This window comes from Semicossyphus pulcher, unplaced genomic scaffold (genome assembly GCF_022749685.1).
Source record: "Semicossyphus pulcher isolate SPU_LCO1_2020_fin unplaced genomic scaffold, fSemPul1.0.p SCAF_14, whole genome shotgun sequence".
In the NCBI taxonomy this organism is placed as follows: domain Eukaryota; kingdom Metazoa; phylum Chordata; class Actinopteri; order Labriformes; family Labridae; genus Semicossyphus; species Semicossyphus pulcher.
This window is the reverse complement of record NW_027211648.1, coordinates 24,087,936-24,104,850: the sequence shown is the minus strand read 5'-3', so window position 1 is coordinate 24,104,850 and position 16,915 is coordinate 24,087,936. Positions and strand designations below refer to the sequence as shown.

At 39.6% G+C, this 16,915-nt stretch overlaps 1 protein-coding gene across 2 annotated transcripts in view; it reads right to left on the bottom strand.

The window, feature by feature from the left end:
- rock2a (rho-associated, coiled-coil containing protein kinase 2a) overlaps nucleotides 1–14,149 on the bottom strand; it is a 48,434-nt gene extending 34,285 nt beyond the window's left edge. For both annotated transcript variants that reach the window (XM_069661326.1, XM_069661327.1), the window contains exon 1: nucleotides 13,312–14,149. In XM_069661326.1, coding sequence (XP_069517427.1) covers nucleotides 13,312–13,410 — 99 coding nt within the window. In that variant the 5' untranslated portion in view covers nucleotides 13,411–14,149. The remainder of the gene's footprint in view (nucleotides 1–13,311) is intronic.
- Nucleotides 14,150–16,915: the final 2,766 nt, after the last annotated feature.

The following is a 16,915-nucleotide window of genomic DNA, read 5'->3' as shown; positions in this document are numbered from 1 at the left end:
CCATAGCTTGTGGTTTTGCCCCTTCTACATTCCTACAACACCCAGCATGCATTGCGCCCCTCCCTCTGAAAGGAATGGCCCAGCGAGAGACGCTAGAATGAAGCTGCAGGCGATGGGTCAGACCCGTTCAGAATCCAGAATACGACGAGAAAATACCAGTGGATCGTCTATAAAATCTTTGGGTCTGCAGTCTACATTTCAAACCTGACGATTTTGAATGACATCGGACATCGTCCTAGATTGAGGAAGTGTAGTTTAGCATGCTCCCTGGAGGCCAGATGATGCATTTTGCATAGTCTGGCAGAGGTTTTCCAGGGCCAAATCAGCAAACTTGCCCTTTAAGCCTGATATGGAATATTTGAGACCAGTACACATTATAGGGGGTATTACCAATATTCAACGATTACCAATATTGCAGCTGATGTAGTAGATATCTGGAACGAAAATTAACCCTTTCTGTGTGGATTGTGCACCGAGTCAAATAGGCTTAAAACATAAACTATGTGATGACAGCATCTTTATATCACCTCAAGCATTGGTTTCTGCATTATACATGCTGTAAAAAAAAAAAAAAGTTTTCATATCAGCACATCTCTGAAAGCACACACTCTGATACCATTTATCTGTTGTAGTAATAAGCCTTTGTTGGCTGATAAAACAGGCCAGGCTTAAGACCTTGTAGGTCATAAATAATTAGCTGTTTAATGTATTTGAGTTACACAAGAGGAGTGGCTGCATGCAGCTCTTTCAATTTGCTTCCATTAGCGTTACTGCACAAACCGCCAAACAGACTCTGGAGGACATTTCTCAGCTACTGAGTTGAAGTGGTTATATTTATGCATATTCAATTACTGCCAAGTCTCTGAGGAAGTGTTGAACTGAATTGACAAGTTAAAATTTGATTCATCTGACAAATATGGACCCGTTTGAGACAAGCACAGATCCTCCTTTCCTTGTCTACAGTAATGCTTCACTAACACTAAAGGGAAAGGGTTTTTTGTAACAATGGATGTAAATAATTACAAACCATGATGTTGGTTCTTTTTCCAGAGCCTGATGAACAGGAGCACTTCCCTGTACAACTTACAGTGACAGCCTTACACTAATGTCTTCCTGAGCTGATACGAGTATCTGTCCAGCCAGGCTTATCAGTACGAGTCGTTATGTATCTATTAGATAGCACTTGAGCTTTATCTCTGCTCTACTGTAGTCCAGCCAAAGGGTTTCAGCTGGTTGCTTAGCAACTCCTGCAAAATACAAAGAGTTTAAACCAGTTGAAGTTGCAGAGAAGCAGTAGGCAGGAGTTTTATAAGTAAGAGCTACATTTCAACTCATTCTATTGTTTTCCATTTTATTTACCCGACCTGCTGTTGATATTATAGAGCTGTCAATCTTCCTTTGCCTGCTCCCACTCTTTATCACCCTGTAAAAAGCCAAGTGGATCCACCAGTACAGGAATGTGTTAACTTGAAAGGGGCACAGAGAGGAATAAACCAACTATCAAATCCTCTAACATCACAAACTCTCCCCCTGCTCCATTTGCAGTTATTTCCCCGCAATGAAACCCTCTTCCTCCCCTCATACCCATCTCATCACTCGGCATGTGGAACAGAAAACAAGGAGCACGGCTCTGGGCTTTAAAAGGATTGAGCAGAAAGTTAATGTTTTGATTGAATTCCAGCCGTTTTAAAAATAGTTGTGGGGATAAACGGTGGGCCGGGCAGAGCGAGGGGACTGTGCCAGGCAGGGCCCGTAAACTCTCCAAGAAAGACACAACAGCAGGAATCCTGCAGAGGCCCACAAATAGCACAGCTAATGTCTCCACAGGGAATAACAAGAGTATGTCTTAACTCTTGTATTTGACAGATTTCTGTCCCATGCTCCTGTGCCCTGTGCATTTCTTGGCACCCATGTTATATTATAAAGTATACTGAGGAATGTGCCAAGGAAAAAAAATAGCAAGGCAGGACTTCTGGTACATTAGGTCCTGCCGTGTGTTCTTAGTTCACCTTGTACTGAGCTTTTGAAATGTTGTATGAACCTTTTTGTTTATTCCAACATTAATGTCCACGTTATCTTCAATTAACTTGAAACAATCACTTTTCTTATTTGAAGGAGATCATCAGTCAAGAATGTTGGGAACCACTGCATCAAGTCTACTGGTTATTTTCCCAATTAATTTTAAGAGAACACTGCATTTCAACCAGGATGCTGCCTCATGTCCTGCTTCACAGTGCTGTGTAACTGATAAGCGTTCTTGTCTGCTAGCACAAGGTCGTCTTGTCCCTTTTAGGGTAAACTTGCAAAACCTAATAAAGCCCAACTGAAAGTTTAATAACACAAACTTTGCCTTAACCCAAAGATTAAACGTACAGGAGACATCAGGCCTAATTCTGACTAATTGTGTGTGAAGAGCAACGCTGACCTAGTACTTGTTTTTGATCATTTATTTATTAAAGCGGACATATTTTAGCTATGCAATCATTTTTCTATTATTCTAATGTGTTTTTGAATCACGTTGGTAAAATTTGTTTTGATTTAAAAATTGTACACATATTTTAATTTAATTATTTTTTGGAGCCTCTCCTTCCTCCTGATACGAACAAGCCGTTTTGCACTTCAAAGGTCAGACCTTAGCCAAGCGACCTTGTAGCCCCTCCCCCACGTGTGCAAGTCCCAAGTAGGGGAGCGGCCGCACTGCACTGTCACTCCAAAGTTGTAGAAAACATGGCTGCTCTAGGATTCGGTTGTTCAGCCTTATATGTACGAGCCAGAATTGGCAGGAGGTATCGGAATGGTAAACTGAAATCTTGACAATGACTTGACTGCAAGCTAGTGCGAGAAGGCATCCTGAGGTGAACGACGGTGAATGACGATCGGTCCTTTTCAGTGAAAGCAAGGTTCTATGTAGAAACCTGCAGCTGTTGTGAACGGCCCATTTCAGAGGCGACCTTTTTAAAAATGTCATTCTGGAAATACACGGAATTATGCAGTTTTCACTTTTTCACTGGGAATAACAAACACCCAGAAACATGAAACCCATGCAAAATATGAGAATATCCATTTAAAAGATATGGCCCCTTTAAGATACTCAGATTTTTGCACTTTTTAACATTACTGCAGATTTTCAAATGACTTCTATCTGACTTTAATTGATCTCTTAAATTTGCTATCATAACATTAAAAAAATTCCAGTAAAATAAATATTAACATTTAGATCGTTGTTGTTTTGTTTTGTGAAACAGCAATGATCAGGTTTAGGCTCCAAAACTACCTGGTAAGGTTAAGAGAAAGGATCATTGTTTGAACGAAACAGAGAAATAGCTTTCCTTTGACAGTCATGTAATTGGCAGAAGTGTGCACTAGGGCTGCATTACTTAATGCATTTTCATCCTCATCATGTTATTAGCATTTGCAGATTAACACATTGCAAAAAACTGCCTGTATCGAAATAAATGAGAGAAACTGTTTCATGCACATGCACTGTTCTTTTACAACAGCATGTTAACATTTGACCTGATGGAGCCCTGAATATCTGGCTCATGCTTTCACACTATATCAGATATAGTCCCAGTTGTTCATCAGCTACCATTCAGATAAACTTCTGCTTCGTATGAAGAGAAGATTGCACTGGTTGTAGTGCTTGTGGAGAAAAAATAAACAGCACTTATGTGTTTGTTTTTTAACTCCAGAGTGATGGCATGTTACATTTCCAGGCGCTGTGTAAAACATGCTGAACTGCAAAAATAAATAAGAACTGTAACGTAATAACTAACATGCTCACTTCAACATTTGTTTATTTATTGTGCGACACATTCTCATCACAATATGCAAGAAGGTCATCGCACATTGCAGGTTTTCCTCATATCGTGCAGACAGAGTGTGCACTGCTACTTCCTTCCCCATCATGGTGAAATACAGTGCGTATCGGAGTTCCTAACAGTCCACAACCCAAACAATTTCCGTTTACCCTCACTGAACAGTAAGAAAGCAATAAATATTCAATTTTCAGAAGCTGGAACAAGTCAATTTGTGCTTATAATACTCTTTCTTTTTTGATTTTTTTTTGCCACAAAGTACTAAGGAGTCATTAATAAGATATAACAGGCCAACTTGCAATAAAAGTCAGTCATGCTCGAATGACATGATTAGGCTGAGCTTCAATGAGGGTTTCAGTTACAACCCTTTTACATGAACATTGTTCAATTTGTATATAAATATTTCAAGTATTGGCACAAACTATTTGAATTATAACTGCCAGCCTCGACACTAAAACACTGCTGGACTAATCTCTCTTGTTTGGGTTTGTTAAAGGAAATGAAAGCTGCATGAACTCACTGACAATAACAAAGCTGTTTAGTGATGTGTTGTATTGTTCTAGCGTTGCTGCTGGTAGCTCACAATGCAGCTTGTGTGTTGCTAAGATTAAGTGAATAATGCTAATATGAGTCCTGTGCATATGTATGTGAGTGCGTGAGGGAAAGTGTGTATAAAATGTGTGTGGGAGGTTGAGTTTCAGCAGCAGGTTGTGATGGAATGATAACGCTGAGGCCAGATGGATGGGTTATGCATTCTGCGTGGGAGAGTGCTGTTCTCTTCTCTTCTCTGCTCACTCACACCCTCATTTAAAACTAAAAATACAACTAGACTCAGGTATCAAACTCCTTAACATTCACACAACAGGGGGAAGATTCTGCACAGAGTTTAACAAGATTTGTGCATGCAGCCACTGTGGGCTTTTCAGAACGAGTCATGTCACAAATCTGTGTGGAAAGATTTTCAAAAGTCGACTCTTCCGTCAGAGCTGTGATTCGAGCTGTGAGTGCTTTTATTAACAATGTTCGTTTCACACGTTTGGATTATTTTACTAAAAGCACGCTGAATGGTTTCCTGAATGCACCGTCGTTTGCACAGCCACATTATCTCAGCAGCAGTCTTCATGTCTAGACAAGAAGATCCACCAGATTAAGACAAATCTCAGGGTACATACATTTCCCTTCACAAGAGAACCATATACCACCGAAAACACATCAAGATGTCACATTGCAGCTCTGCTTGTAGTCCGAATGTCAGATTATGAGGATGGATGACATTCACAGCAGTTTATTCAAAGGTTTATCATACAGCCGGATGGGCAGCTCAGTTGTAACATAGTCCTATTTGTGATAATAATTTCAGTTTAAATAATATCCTATCTAAGCTCTATCTCATATTTTGCATTCCTTTCTACATCCCTGTAGGGTGGATCTTGGACTGGCACAGGTCTTGTTCTATTTGTCCAAGGAATTATATAATGTGTGATCAAGGTTATGTGAGGTATGTGTATTTTTACCCATGAGTGTGTGGGCTGAACTTTGATATTTTTACCCTGTTTGTAATGAATGTTTAACAGCAGGCTAATGGAACCATTTTACCCTTTAATGCAAAATAACAAGACATTGTAATTTTTGTTTCCAAGACACTTCTTGAATAATTTTGACACAAAACTCCTGCCAGATAACAGCTTTCTGGTGTATCACAGCAGATGGGAGATCAACAATCCTTACTTTTCAACTGATGACCAGCCGGTTTAGCAAAAATGTTTGTCTTTAATCTGCGATTTTCCTCCAAAAAACATGGGGATGCAGTTTTGTTGAGGAACCAACTTACAGTGTCGAATCCAAAGCCATTACATCTCATCAAAATGCAAAATACTACACCTTGAACCCCAATGTGCTACTTTTGAATTCACTTATTAGTCATTTATATCTACACCATGTTGGTTACAGAGCTTTGGAGTTGTGTGTGACTGCTGGACTTAGCTATTTAGCATACAGACATAAATGTGGTATCAAGCTCCTCATCTAATTCTCTGCTAGAAAGCAGATAAACATATGACATCCTGATTGAAAGAGGGTGTTTTTGCGATTGTAGAAGGGAAATATTCAGTAGTTACTAATATTGTCTGAAATATAAACAAAAAAAGACCTATGGTATGTGGTTTTTGCATCGCTAAGTAGGGCTGGGTTTTTTGATTCGAATCGATTCTCATTCGAATGACCCAATATTGATTAATAAATCCCAAGATCGATCTTTGAAATATGTGTAAAAACGTGTCACGTTTATCACTCATGTTTCTGAATTCCCCTGAACGCAGCACGACTCGCGCATCCCCCCCGAGGGAGACATGCCCGGACTTGTATACTGCACCTACTACAGAGACATCCACCAACAGACTCTTTGTATCGTGTGTGCATCCATGAATATGTAAGTTAGTTTTGCACTGATGTTTAAGTTACTCTCTGTTAGTGTCAGCTTTGGCCGGGAGTGTATTTTCGGCATGTTGTTATACAGTATGCCTTTGCCCATAACTCTTAGTCTCGTGTGGTCATGTTCTTCGCGCTATGAGATCTCCTGGCCAAATCTTGTGGAGGTTGAACCGCAGTTTGTTTAATCAAAACCATGAGCCAGATGTTCAAACTGAAAATCTGAAACGGAAAAAAAAGTTCATACACTGTCTAATTCATACAATTGTTTATATTGCGTTGACTGCTGTGTGTTTGTCATGTTAAATAAAAAGTACATGATGTAACTTCTTTGAGGTCAATTCTTATTGTAAACATAAAAAATGTTGGAGGTGCGTTTATATTGTAACTGTAATACTCCTTACCAAATCGATATCGAATCGGAAATAGAATCGAATCGGGAACTTGTGAACCGGAATCGAATTGAGAAATCCTTATCGATACCCAGCCCTACTCAAAAGGCTGCTTTGATTAACAAATATTTTTGCTTATGAATGTTTTAAAGACCAGCTCCAGCCATGTTTTAAGACATACAGTATACAATGCTCAGCTTGAAATAATAAATTGTGTCTGATATGTTTTTTCTGCAAAATACATTTAATTATCTCCTCCTTCTCCCTCATTAAAAATTCCTGAATCTGCATAGTCCCCACTCACTACACAAATTTCCAACCGCCTCCCTCCATCACAAAAACAAAACACGTCTCTGCCATCGTTTAGTGGCAACTTGTTGAAACTTAGCTAGCTTGAAATGTAGTAATTAGTAGTAGTAACATTAACGTTAGTAGTCAGTAGTGAGTTTGCAAAAATTACAATGACGGTTACAGCTGGCTCACGCATCGCAGAAGTGGTTGCCATAGGTTGCACATAATGATAGCATAGCGTCACCCCGTCCATTAACAGGATTGGCTCCTTAGGTTTGTGACATCTCAAACCTGCCAATCTGAAAACGTGTTGTTCAGCCTGTCCTTGGTACACTGCAGTTTAAAAGCAGCAATGGAGATGACTGCTGTCCCTGATATTTCTTGTAGCACATGAAAAACACTGCATGGACATGTTTAAACGCTTGTGTTGCAGAAAGTCAAAATATTCCTTTAAAGACAAAAACTTGTACAGAGACGGTGGGGGTTAAGGGAAAAAAGAATATATAGTTTAAACTGAACACACGACATGAAAAGCATCGTAGATATTACGAAAAACATCTGGTTGGCCTTCGGGATTAATAACAGGAAAACCCTGATAGGTTCCTCCTCCTTTAGACAACCACTAAAGAAGACCAGACAATACACAGCTGAAATGAAGTGTGACATCGCAGACCACAGAGGGCTTGCACACCCAGAAGACGGCGGGTCTTCTTCACTGGAGTGGAGCAAAAACCAAAAAAAGGCTGTGGAGAGGCCCGATCGTCTCACCAGAGGTGGTGTGGAGCAGGGAGACTGGCTTGTTTTGCAGAAAAAAAAATTGGCTGGGGCCACCGTCCCCAGTGCCTTATAAGGCAGTGTTTCTATCCAGCTAGCACATTGAAGCCAGGATGGCTGCTGCTGCTTGCCTGAGAGCAACTCAACTGCACTCCACAGACGAAGTGGACACTCAGGTCGACTATAAGCTAGAAACAGAGAGCAAGACACTCAGGGGTTAACCCCACCCCCTAAAGAGCTACACATTACGGAGGGAAGACGGTCCAGTGTGTGCAGGGGGTTGTTGAGAAAAAAAGATAAGAAGAATGTAAAGGAACAAGGAAGATTAAGAAATGGGAGACAGGAGTAGCTGTAAGAAGTGGTAAACATTAGGTGGGAGGTCTGTGGACGAAACAGGGAGAAAGAAACAAACAGAGAGTATGTGAATGGAGATGGATGAGAGAAACAAAGAGATAAGAGGGGATTGGAGGGAATGGAATGAATGACCAGCACTTGGGCAGGGCTGTAGAGCAAAAAAAATAAGATCACGATTTGTTTTTCTGTGTTGATCAATATTGATAGTTATAGTATATAATTGGATAATGCAGTCAGTTTGACGAGTATACTGATGAGGCCTGAATAAACCAGACAGTTCATTAGTTTTTTCAAAGATAGTTTGTTTGAAAGTTGCACACTTTTGCACATCACACTTTTTAAGGCCATGTTTTTCTTCTTTTAAGTATAAAAACAAATAAAACCTGTAACAGCAACATGTATCTGGTATAAAGTGCCACAAAGAGATGCTCTGGAAGACATCAGTCCAACTCTTGAGCCTCCCTCTCCACTATCATTCACACTTAGGTGTCATCCATAAAGTTATCTGGCAGTACTAGGTCTGCAGCTGAATCAAAAGGCTTTGGACGCTACAGCTACAGTTAAAATACCTGCAGTGTGTTTACAAGCCAGAGAAGAGGGCTGAGCTGCAGGCTGCAGAGAGAGAAGCAGGGCCAGAGAAAAAGAGATAAGGCTGAAAGTGAAAGGGGAAAGTGCAGTCATTCACAGGGACTTTGAGCCCCATATATAGCTTTCCAACTATTTACTCAATGAGGTCATTTCCTTTAGGTCGCAGAAAGGCAACTTATGTGGATTGCAATCAAGTGTCCATGCTTTTCTTTATCTCCAAAAATGCCCTTTCTTTTGCTTACCCTCAACAATCTCTCCCTGCATGCAGAGCTGCCAAGTTAAGTCCAGCACTTCAGTCAGCAGCAGTGTGCTGCCAAGTAATGATCGCTTTAGTTTGCATCAGGGGAAGGTTGCTGAGACCTCAGGTTACATTCGATTGAAAGCTGATGGGAGCAATACAGTGATTTACAGTTTATAAGACAACCGTGTAAAGCCCGACCAGTTTGGGGCTTAAAGACTGATATGATACAGATTTCAGCAGGGAGACATTCACCCACTATTGATATGGTGCCTGATAAAGTTAGTTTTTGAGCTAATATAAAAATAGACCTTTCTACAATTGAACCAAAATGACAATGTAACAATGCAAAGGTAATCAGACGGCTGCCCTCTTAAACAAATGATTCTATCACAGAATATTTAGCATTATTGTACGAACGTTAAGACAGCACTGTCTGCTTGGTTTATATTTTGTATTGAGCCTGATGCCTATGCCCTGCTTGCTTTCAACTTCAATGTGTATTGAACGCTAAATAACTTCATAATGAAAATTACAGTTGAGATTTTCTCTCCAACTGTGAATGCTCTTCCTGTGCTGCAGAGTTTCAGCTTTTGTTTTTTATGAGGAAACAATGGCAGCTGCTCGGATTGCAAAACCAAAGATAACTTTCCCAGTTCGAGAACAAGACAGTTTTCATCTGAATGAAAAGGGAGAGCCAGCCAAATAGGAAGGTGCAAAATGCAAAATCTGCAAACATCGAATTTTTGGATCATTTAGCAAAACCAGCTGTTTATCAACCAGCTGTCGTAGCACAACTGACTCTGCTAGCAAAAAGTCAAGGGGCTGCCTCAACAGATTAAGATCCGGCTGGTGCCGAAAGTACTGTAAAATTCAGAGTATAAGACACACTTTTAATACTTCATCTAAAAAGTGGGCTACAGTATTACACCGGTGCGACCAGTATACCAGTAAAAAATGCAGAGAGGTATATTATTGTTACGGTATTTTACTCAGACAATGGCGCTATAAGATAGCTAACGCTTCGTCATGGACAAGCGCCGTCACAGAAATACGCCATCATGACCACCAATGCAGCTGCCACCCTCACACCAATCATTCAATCACACACACAATCAACATTAAGGTAAGCTGCTAGCTTTCCCACTATTAGCTAGCAGGACTGCAAACTGGACATGGCGAAAACAGATTGTAGGCTGTAATTTCTGTGTTTGAATGTGTTTCAAATTAAAATAAATTGAAAAAGTATACATGTTTTATTAATAAATAGCTATGGAAAACCTTTTTCACTCTGAGATGTCCCAAAAACAGACTGTGTCTTATATTAAGGTGCAACTTATATTCCGGATTTTACGGTAATTAGAGGCACTAGCCTTTGTCGTAAGTTGTAAGATACAGTTTTGCAAGTAAAAGCAATATTTGGTTGATGGTATGGTTCTTTTAAGGGAATTCCTACAGCCGAAAATCAATGAAATAATAACAAGACTAGGTCAAAACCTAATATGTGGCTGACTGCATCAGGTTAATGTGTGCTTTTGTGGGCAACATCTTACAAGGCCTGTCCTCATGAGGCAGTTGACGATGAAGTTTGAAGGAGCAGCCCCGCCTACTCCCCAAACAAAGTATCCAGAGCCGTATAGACAGAGAGTCGTGTCAGTGGACGTACAATATGCTCCATGATCTGCCATTGCGATGTCGCAACTCTCTCTCTCTATGGCTCTAAAAGTACCGTCACTCACTCACTCAGTCAGTCACCCCAGCGGTCAGCCAAAAATGGATAAATGAAGTAATTCACAAAAACATATGAAACCTAGGCACCTCTAATCTCTACTGCGCTGTTGTGCCACTTAAATCACTGCCCAAGCACATATCTGTAAACAGATGCCCCAATACTGATATAACTGTTATAGGCCCTTTTCAACCTGTTAATCTGGTCAACAGATATTGGTCAGGCTCTACTAAAGTGTATGGGGCCACTGAAGCACCATTTATATGATTCTTGTTGGGTATTGTGTTCTTCACAGAAACAGTTCTGTTTTAAGGTTTCATTACAGATGACAACACTGCTTACAGACAAACCCATACTCCCTAATTAAAATGTCAAAGAAAAATATTGTAAATCTCAGCTTATAGGGTCAGCTCTCTTTACAGGAAGGTCACTGAGTTTACAGGACAGATGCTGCAGATTCCTCACCGTCAGCTTTCCGTATCCTCAGGGTATTCAGCCCACTGCCTCTTGGCAAGTCGTAAAAACATCTAACTTCAAGTCAGCTGAAAGTACAAACCTGATATTATTTAATACTTAATTTTATCAAGCTGTTATTTAGGAGATTATATAATAGTTGATAAAGCAACTTACTTTGATGTTTTTCTTCTTCTTTTGCGGTTGCTGTGCCACAACAGCGGAGAATTTGTGATTCATTATTTACCGAATATGTGCCTGTGAGCAATTATTGAGGCACTTAAAGTATGCATGTTTTTATTCCACCTGCATAAAAGGACATTTCTGAGCCCTTAGTGTTTGTGTGTACGACAGTGAGTGTGTGTTTGAATCCCACCCTGAACAGCGAAACTTCTTGATCCCAGGGACAGCTCCGAGGCAGCTAAAAATGGAAAACTGCAGCCTGTTCTCTCCTACGCATGCTTCCCACTCAACTTTTGTCTCAAACACTCAACACCTCTATCTCTCCGGCTCGCGTGCAGGAAGTAAACACCACCGGTGTTCAAGCAAGTATTCTGCTGAATGTTTTAAAGGAAGAAGGACCAGACCAGGAGGGCCTCAAGTACTGGAGAGGGGGGGACAGGAGAGGGTATGGACAGGGGGCCCCAAGCTGGATGGGGCCCATTAAAAGGGGTGAGGTGATGCTTTTTAAGATAGACCCGACAGTGTGTTTGCCCTCTGTCAGATCCAGTTAGGGGGCCCAGAAATTCAAACACTGCCACTAAAATTGATGTACTTTTACAGCTAAAGCAGGTACTGTGACACAGGGCTGGTGAGGGTATGAAAACAGTGTCCTTCTGTCCAGATATAGGAGCCTTCTCTGTCAGAACAACAAGTTATCACTTACACTGGTATAATGGGAGAATTTTTCCACGCCCTTCGCAACTTTAGATCATGACAAATTCCTTCAAAGGCATCTGTAAACCCTGGTTCCTCTTCAATGCATTCAGATAAGAGTATTTACAAGTCTCAGCTCCACAAAGTTGTATTAACGATAGTATATAATATTTGTTATTCTCCAATAAAAAAGCTAAAACTTAGAGAGGACAATGATTTCCCTTTGCCTCAGTATTTGACCTGTAATGGTTGGCGTCATATCATAAAGGAAATTGACTGATACCCTAGTTTGACTTTGTACAGTGCTCAACAGTTTGAGTCCATCAATAACTTGATAATGATTCGAAATCAGACTAATCCGTCTATAATGGTTGAAGACTTTGCTAACAGCTACAAAATCTATGACAAATGTCACTACTTCTAACTGGGCAGTGGGAATATGGTGGTCTGGTGGGCCTAACCCTTACCCAGGGGGGACTTTTAGCCAGAAATATTATTCTCCACAAACACATCAAGAGGGACATTCTCTACTAGTTAATCCTAATCTGTAGACACACTTCACAGAGCCCCAAACTGCACTGTCTGCACTCAGTCTTAACTATTAATCAGGCCTGTCTACAGTATGTCCAACATGAGGCTCTTGTTTTGGCAGCCTTCTTTAAATATTGGGCATTATGGGAAGGGATCTGCTTTCAGGACAGAATGAAAACAGTTTCATAATTTGATGAGATAAAATATTTAAGAACAGTAGGCTCCTATGCAACATCACAGTTTGGCTTATGTATAACAATGCTAACAGCAGCACGTCACAACACTGGAATGAAAAGAGGAAAAACTAAGCTAACGGCAGGTTATCAGTATCTGTAGATTATAGCTTGAAAATGGCATATTGCATCGGCAGATGTCATTTTTCTGCCGATAATTATGCGTAAATGCTCGATAATTCCTTAAAAAAGCTTGACATAATGCTACGACATTAACTTGGTGCGAGTGTGCGTGCGCACTGAGTGCACCACTGAATGTGTACATTTTAAAAAGTACTGTATTATGTTATTTTTGCATCTGCCAGTGGGCCACTACAATTAGAGTAGGCATGATATCAATTCCACTACTGGGGAGACTTGATGTTCTCTGCAGTTAGGTGGGAAAAAAGACGTGTGCCTAATATATCGGTAAATCGGCAATCAGCAAAAAGGATTGGAAAATATCAGCATATCGGTTATCAGCAAAAAAAAATCCAATATCGTGCATCTTTAACAGAAATGTCAACGCTATAACGTTACCCAGCAGTGTGCATACGTGTCTAGCGTTTCCGCAAATAGACAACATGGCATCATTAATAATCTATGAGGTGTATCCCACTTGACTTACCAGCAAACTTTCCAGGTTTATGGCAGATCTGGGATCTCTGATCATGTCCTCCAGCTTCTTCAACCGGGTTTCCATCCTCCTCTCGGCGCCCAGCGACATGACTGCGGCGTCGGTCGTAACAAGTTTCGTAAAATAGAAAGAGGTCTTACCCAAACTGTTTTAGTTTTACATGTGAAACCTCTTTGTTCCGTGGCTAATGGCCGTGGGCCTAGTGGAGCAGCCTTGGGCTCTTAGCCCACCCAAATCGCTCCCAACAGGAATAGTGTGCACAATGAAGAGAAAATAGTTCCAAAGCAGAGAGACTCCCCGCTTCCCAAAAACTTGGACAAGTGAGCGTGGCCTTCAGTAGCAGGGTGACAACAAGACAACGTAACACTTGATTTATCACCTCCCCTTAACTGAAATATGCATTTTTCCAACTCGGCGATAAAGTTTGAATGTGCAGATAGCAGCAACAGGCAGCAGCAGGGCGTTTTCTTTGCCCCCCTCTCCTCCCCTCCTTCCCTTTGGTTTTTTGGCCGCTTGGAAAAGCTTTGGATTCGCCTTTAAGAGAAAATTCCGCTTCTTTTCTCCCCATTCAATAATGTTTGAAGCCCGTTAGTACTGTAGTTTATCCTCAGTGCTGCCACAAGTCATCTGAAGGAGCTATAATGTCTCTTCTCCCGCGCTGAATTTTTAATAAGCACACGCTCTCTTCCTGGATGTATCCTCGCATTTTCGCATTTGTCCTTCTCGTCTCGTCCTTGTTTTTGGCTTCATTCACAATAAGTTAGTAGTTTTATTTGAAATGAAAAGTCCTCCAGCGGCTAAATTCTTCACGGTACACTCACATCTATACACCAACACACACTGCGAGTCTGAAAGTCTCTCTCCTCCCCCTGACATCAACACACCGAGGACTCAGTTACCCATAAGCCACCTGTCCTTACCTCCTGCACCTCTGTGTGCATCTCGTAGGCCTACATCTGTCTGTTACTTGTTATTTATATTTTAGCCGCTTCACAACGGGAAATTGACTGGTTGGCTAAATAGAATAGTAAAAGAATATATATATCTTTATGGGTGGCAATCAACATCAATTATCTGATTGGCTGTTACCCCTACAGTACAACATTACATTACATTGTACACAACTAGCCTAAAAACATTTTCACTGTGGGATCAAGTGTACCTATGGATTGCAGAAAAGGTTTTCAAACTCTTTATAAAATATGAAACTTTGGCTTGTGTTGTGATCATAAATCATGTTGTATTCTGTCTCAAACAACAGAGGGAGCAGTTGGACCACAGTTGCATCCCTTCACGTTGCTCCAACTTGATATTTGTTATCTATTGTAATAAAAACAAAACAATTCTGCTGCCAGTGATATACTACAGCAGTTATCCCATTTGCTATTTAATAAACAGTTGGTTGGTGCTTGCTCTTTCCTGTGTAAAAATCTTATATCACTTACAGGAAGTGATGCATTTAGCATTTTCGTTATGGAATATTTGCAGCTCCAGAGGTGGAACAGTCTAAAACACAAGCAACACAGTAACCCAGTCTTCAGAAACCAAAAATCCAAGGAAACTCCCTCATAGCCAGATTATATGACAGGTGATAACTGGGAAATGTAGTGTCAAACAACACAGCGATCACTGCTTTACACATAGGTTAAAGAAACAACAGTTTTACCTACCATCTCATCTTTTCTCTAACCAAATCAGAAATGTTTTAGTTTTCTTTTATAAAGCATCAGAGGACACCTATATTAAAATAGTATTGCCTTTTACAGAGCCATATTTAATCTTGACATGTGACACACAAAATCAGAATCAGAAGTGGGTTTTTTGCCAAGTAGGTTTACACATACAAGGAATATGTCTGTTTTGGCGCATGATGATAAACATAGAAATAGGATTTAAGAAAAATAAGAGATAATAAGCCAAACTCATTATATAAGAAACTTAAAAATAACATTATTAATGAAAATGGCAAAGAATATTTTATAACAAATCTACAAAACAATACAAACCCAATAAATAACTTCAATATTATAATAACTTATTTTATTTAATAATTTTTGGTAGAGGGTCAAAAAATATGAGGTACAGTCAGTGTATTGTAAAGTGTGGCCCGTGACCTTTGACCCATTATCTTGCAATCCCATGAGTTTTGGTCAGCTGTACTGCCTAGGCAGTTGAATGCTCTGCAAATTTTGATGCAACAGAAGCCTCCATTCTGCAGGAAATACACATTTTATAAAATTAACCATTAACAATTTATTAATTACTTCTTATAATGTATGTGACAGCGATGCTCATTTCAACCCAGACAGGTCTGTTATGTTGTTTATAAATATAGTATTTTGTAATATACTAAATCAATTAATAAACAGACATTGTAAGATGAGCTGTACCAATATATTGCCTTGATTTTTGGCTAATTAGGTACAAAATAGTGCACAAATATTAGGGACACACTGTCCACTTTTATGCAGTGCAATAATCTTAAACATATTCTGAATAAAAAGTCCTTCTTATGTTTCGATTGAGATTTGTACATATCATGAAGCTTTGTGTGGTTTTATTTCACACAGCTGTTGTATTTAATACATTTTATTGTGTGTTCATTAAATCGGATGCACTTATTGGTTCTACCTCCCCCATGAGGAAATCAAGATATTCCCACATTCCCCCTACTGAGGAGCGGGCAAATACTTTCAGAAGCCATAAGATGGAGCTAGAGACCATTAAATACATACAGTTGTTCTCATCTGCAGAGCTGTGACATAAATGTCAGATTTTCCTCTAACTGTCCCTTGAAGAAACAAGTTATTCAATAATTATTTAATGAGTTATTACATTAACAAACATAAAAAAATAAGTGAAAGTGGGTATATCTTTCAGAATAATATCTAACTGTCACTTTGTCATCCTCTACTGGTGATTTAATGAAATTCTTTTAAAGTCGTGTGATATTTTATTAGCCCATTTTTAAGTAATTTATAAATCATGGCTTAATTACTGACAGGCATCAGTGGTGGTCTTATTATCAGCAACAATAAGTTCTAATTACTGAGCTCATAATTTACTGCATGTTTTTTTCCAACCCACTCCATCTTAGTCATCAATATTTAAACAGTATAACTAAAGCCTAACTAGTTATAAATGATTTAATATTCTAAAATGTGTTTAAACACGTAATCACTTGTGCATTCATTATTGATAACTTTAGAGCTGTTAGCAGGACTGTCTTTGACTAGGTAGGTGCTATGTCATACTCTTTATAGGAGCTGTTATTTGTTTAAATCCTAAACTTTATTCAAACTGACAATCGGTAATTTGTTGCCCATTTATATGGGCTCCTAAGTATGTCAGATAGCGTGCCTGAAAAGCAATACTGTGGATTCTCAGTAATTGACTATTGTATAGTTTACTTGCATAGTGATGTATGAGAATTATAAGGTGACAAATTGCCAGAAATAAATCTAGTAATTGAAGTGAAATATTGCCTTTAAGCTAGCACAGCCCTTCTTCAGTGTTGATATTACACTATCGAATATTTTGTGTTAACAATGTGACACCTCTTAAATTCCCAAGCAAGTTATTAACTGTGATTTTC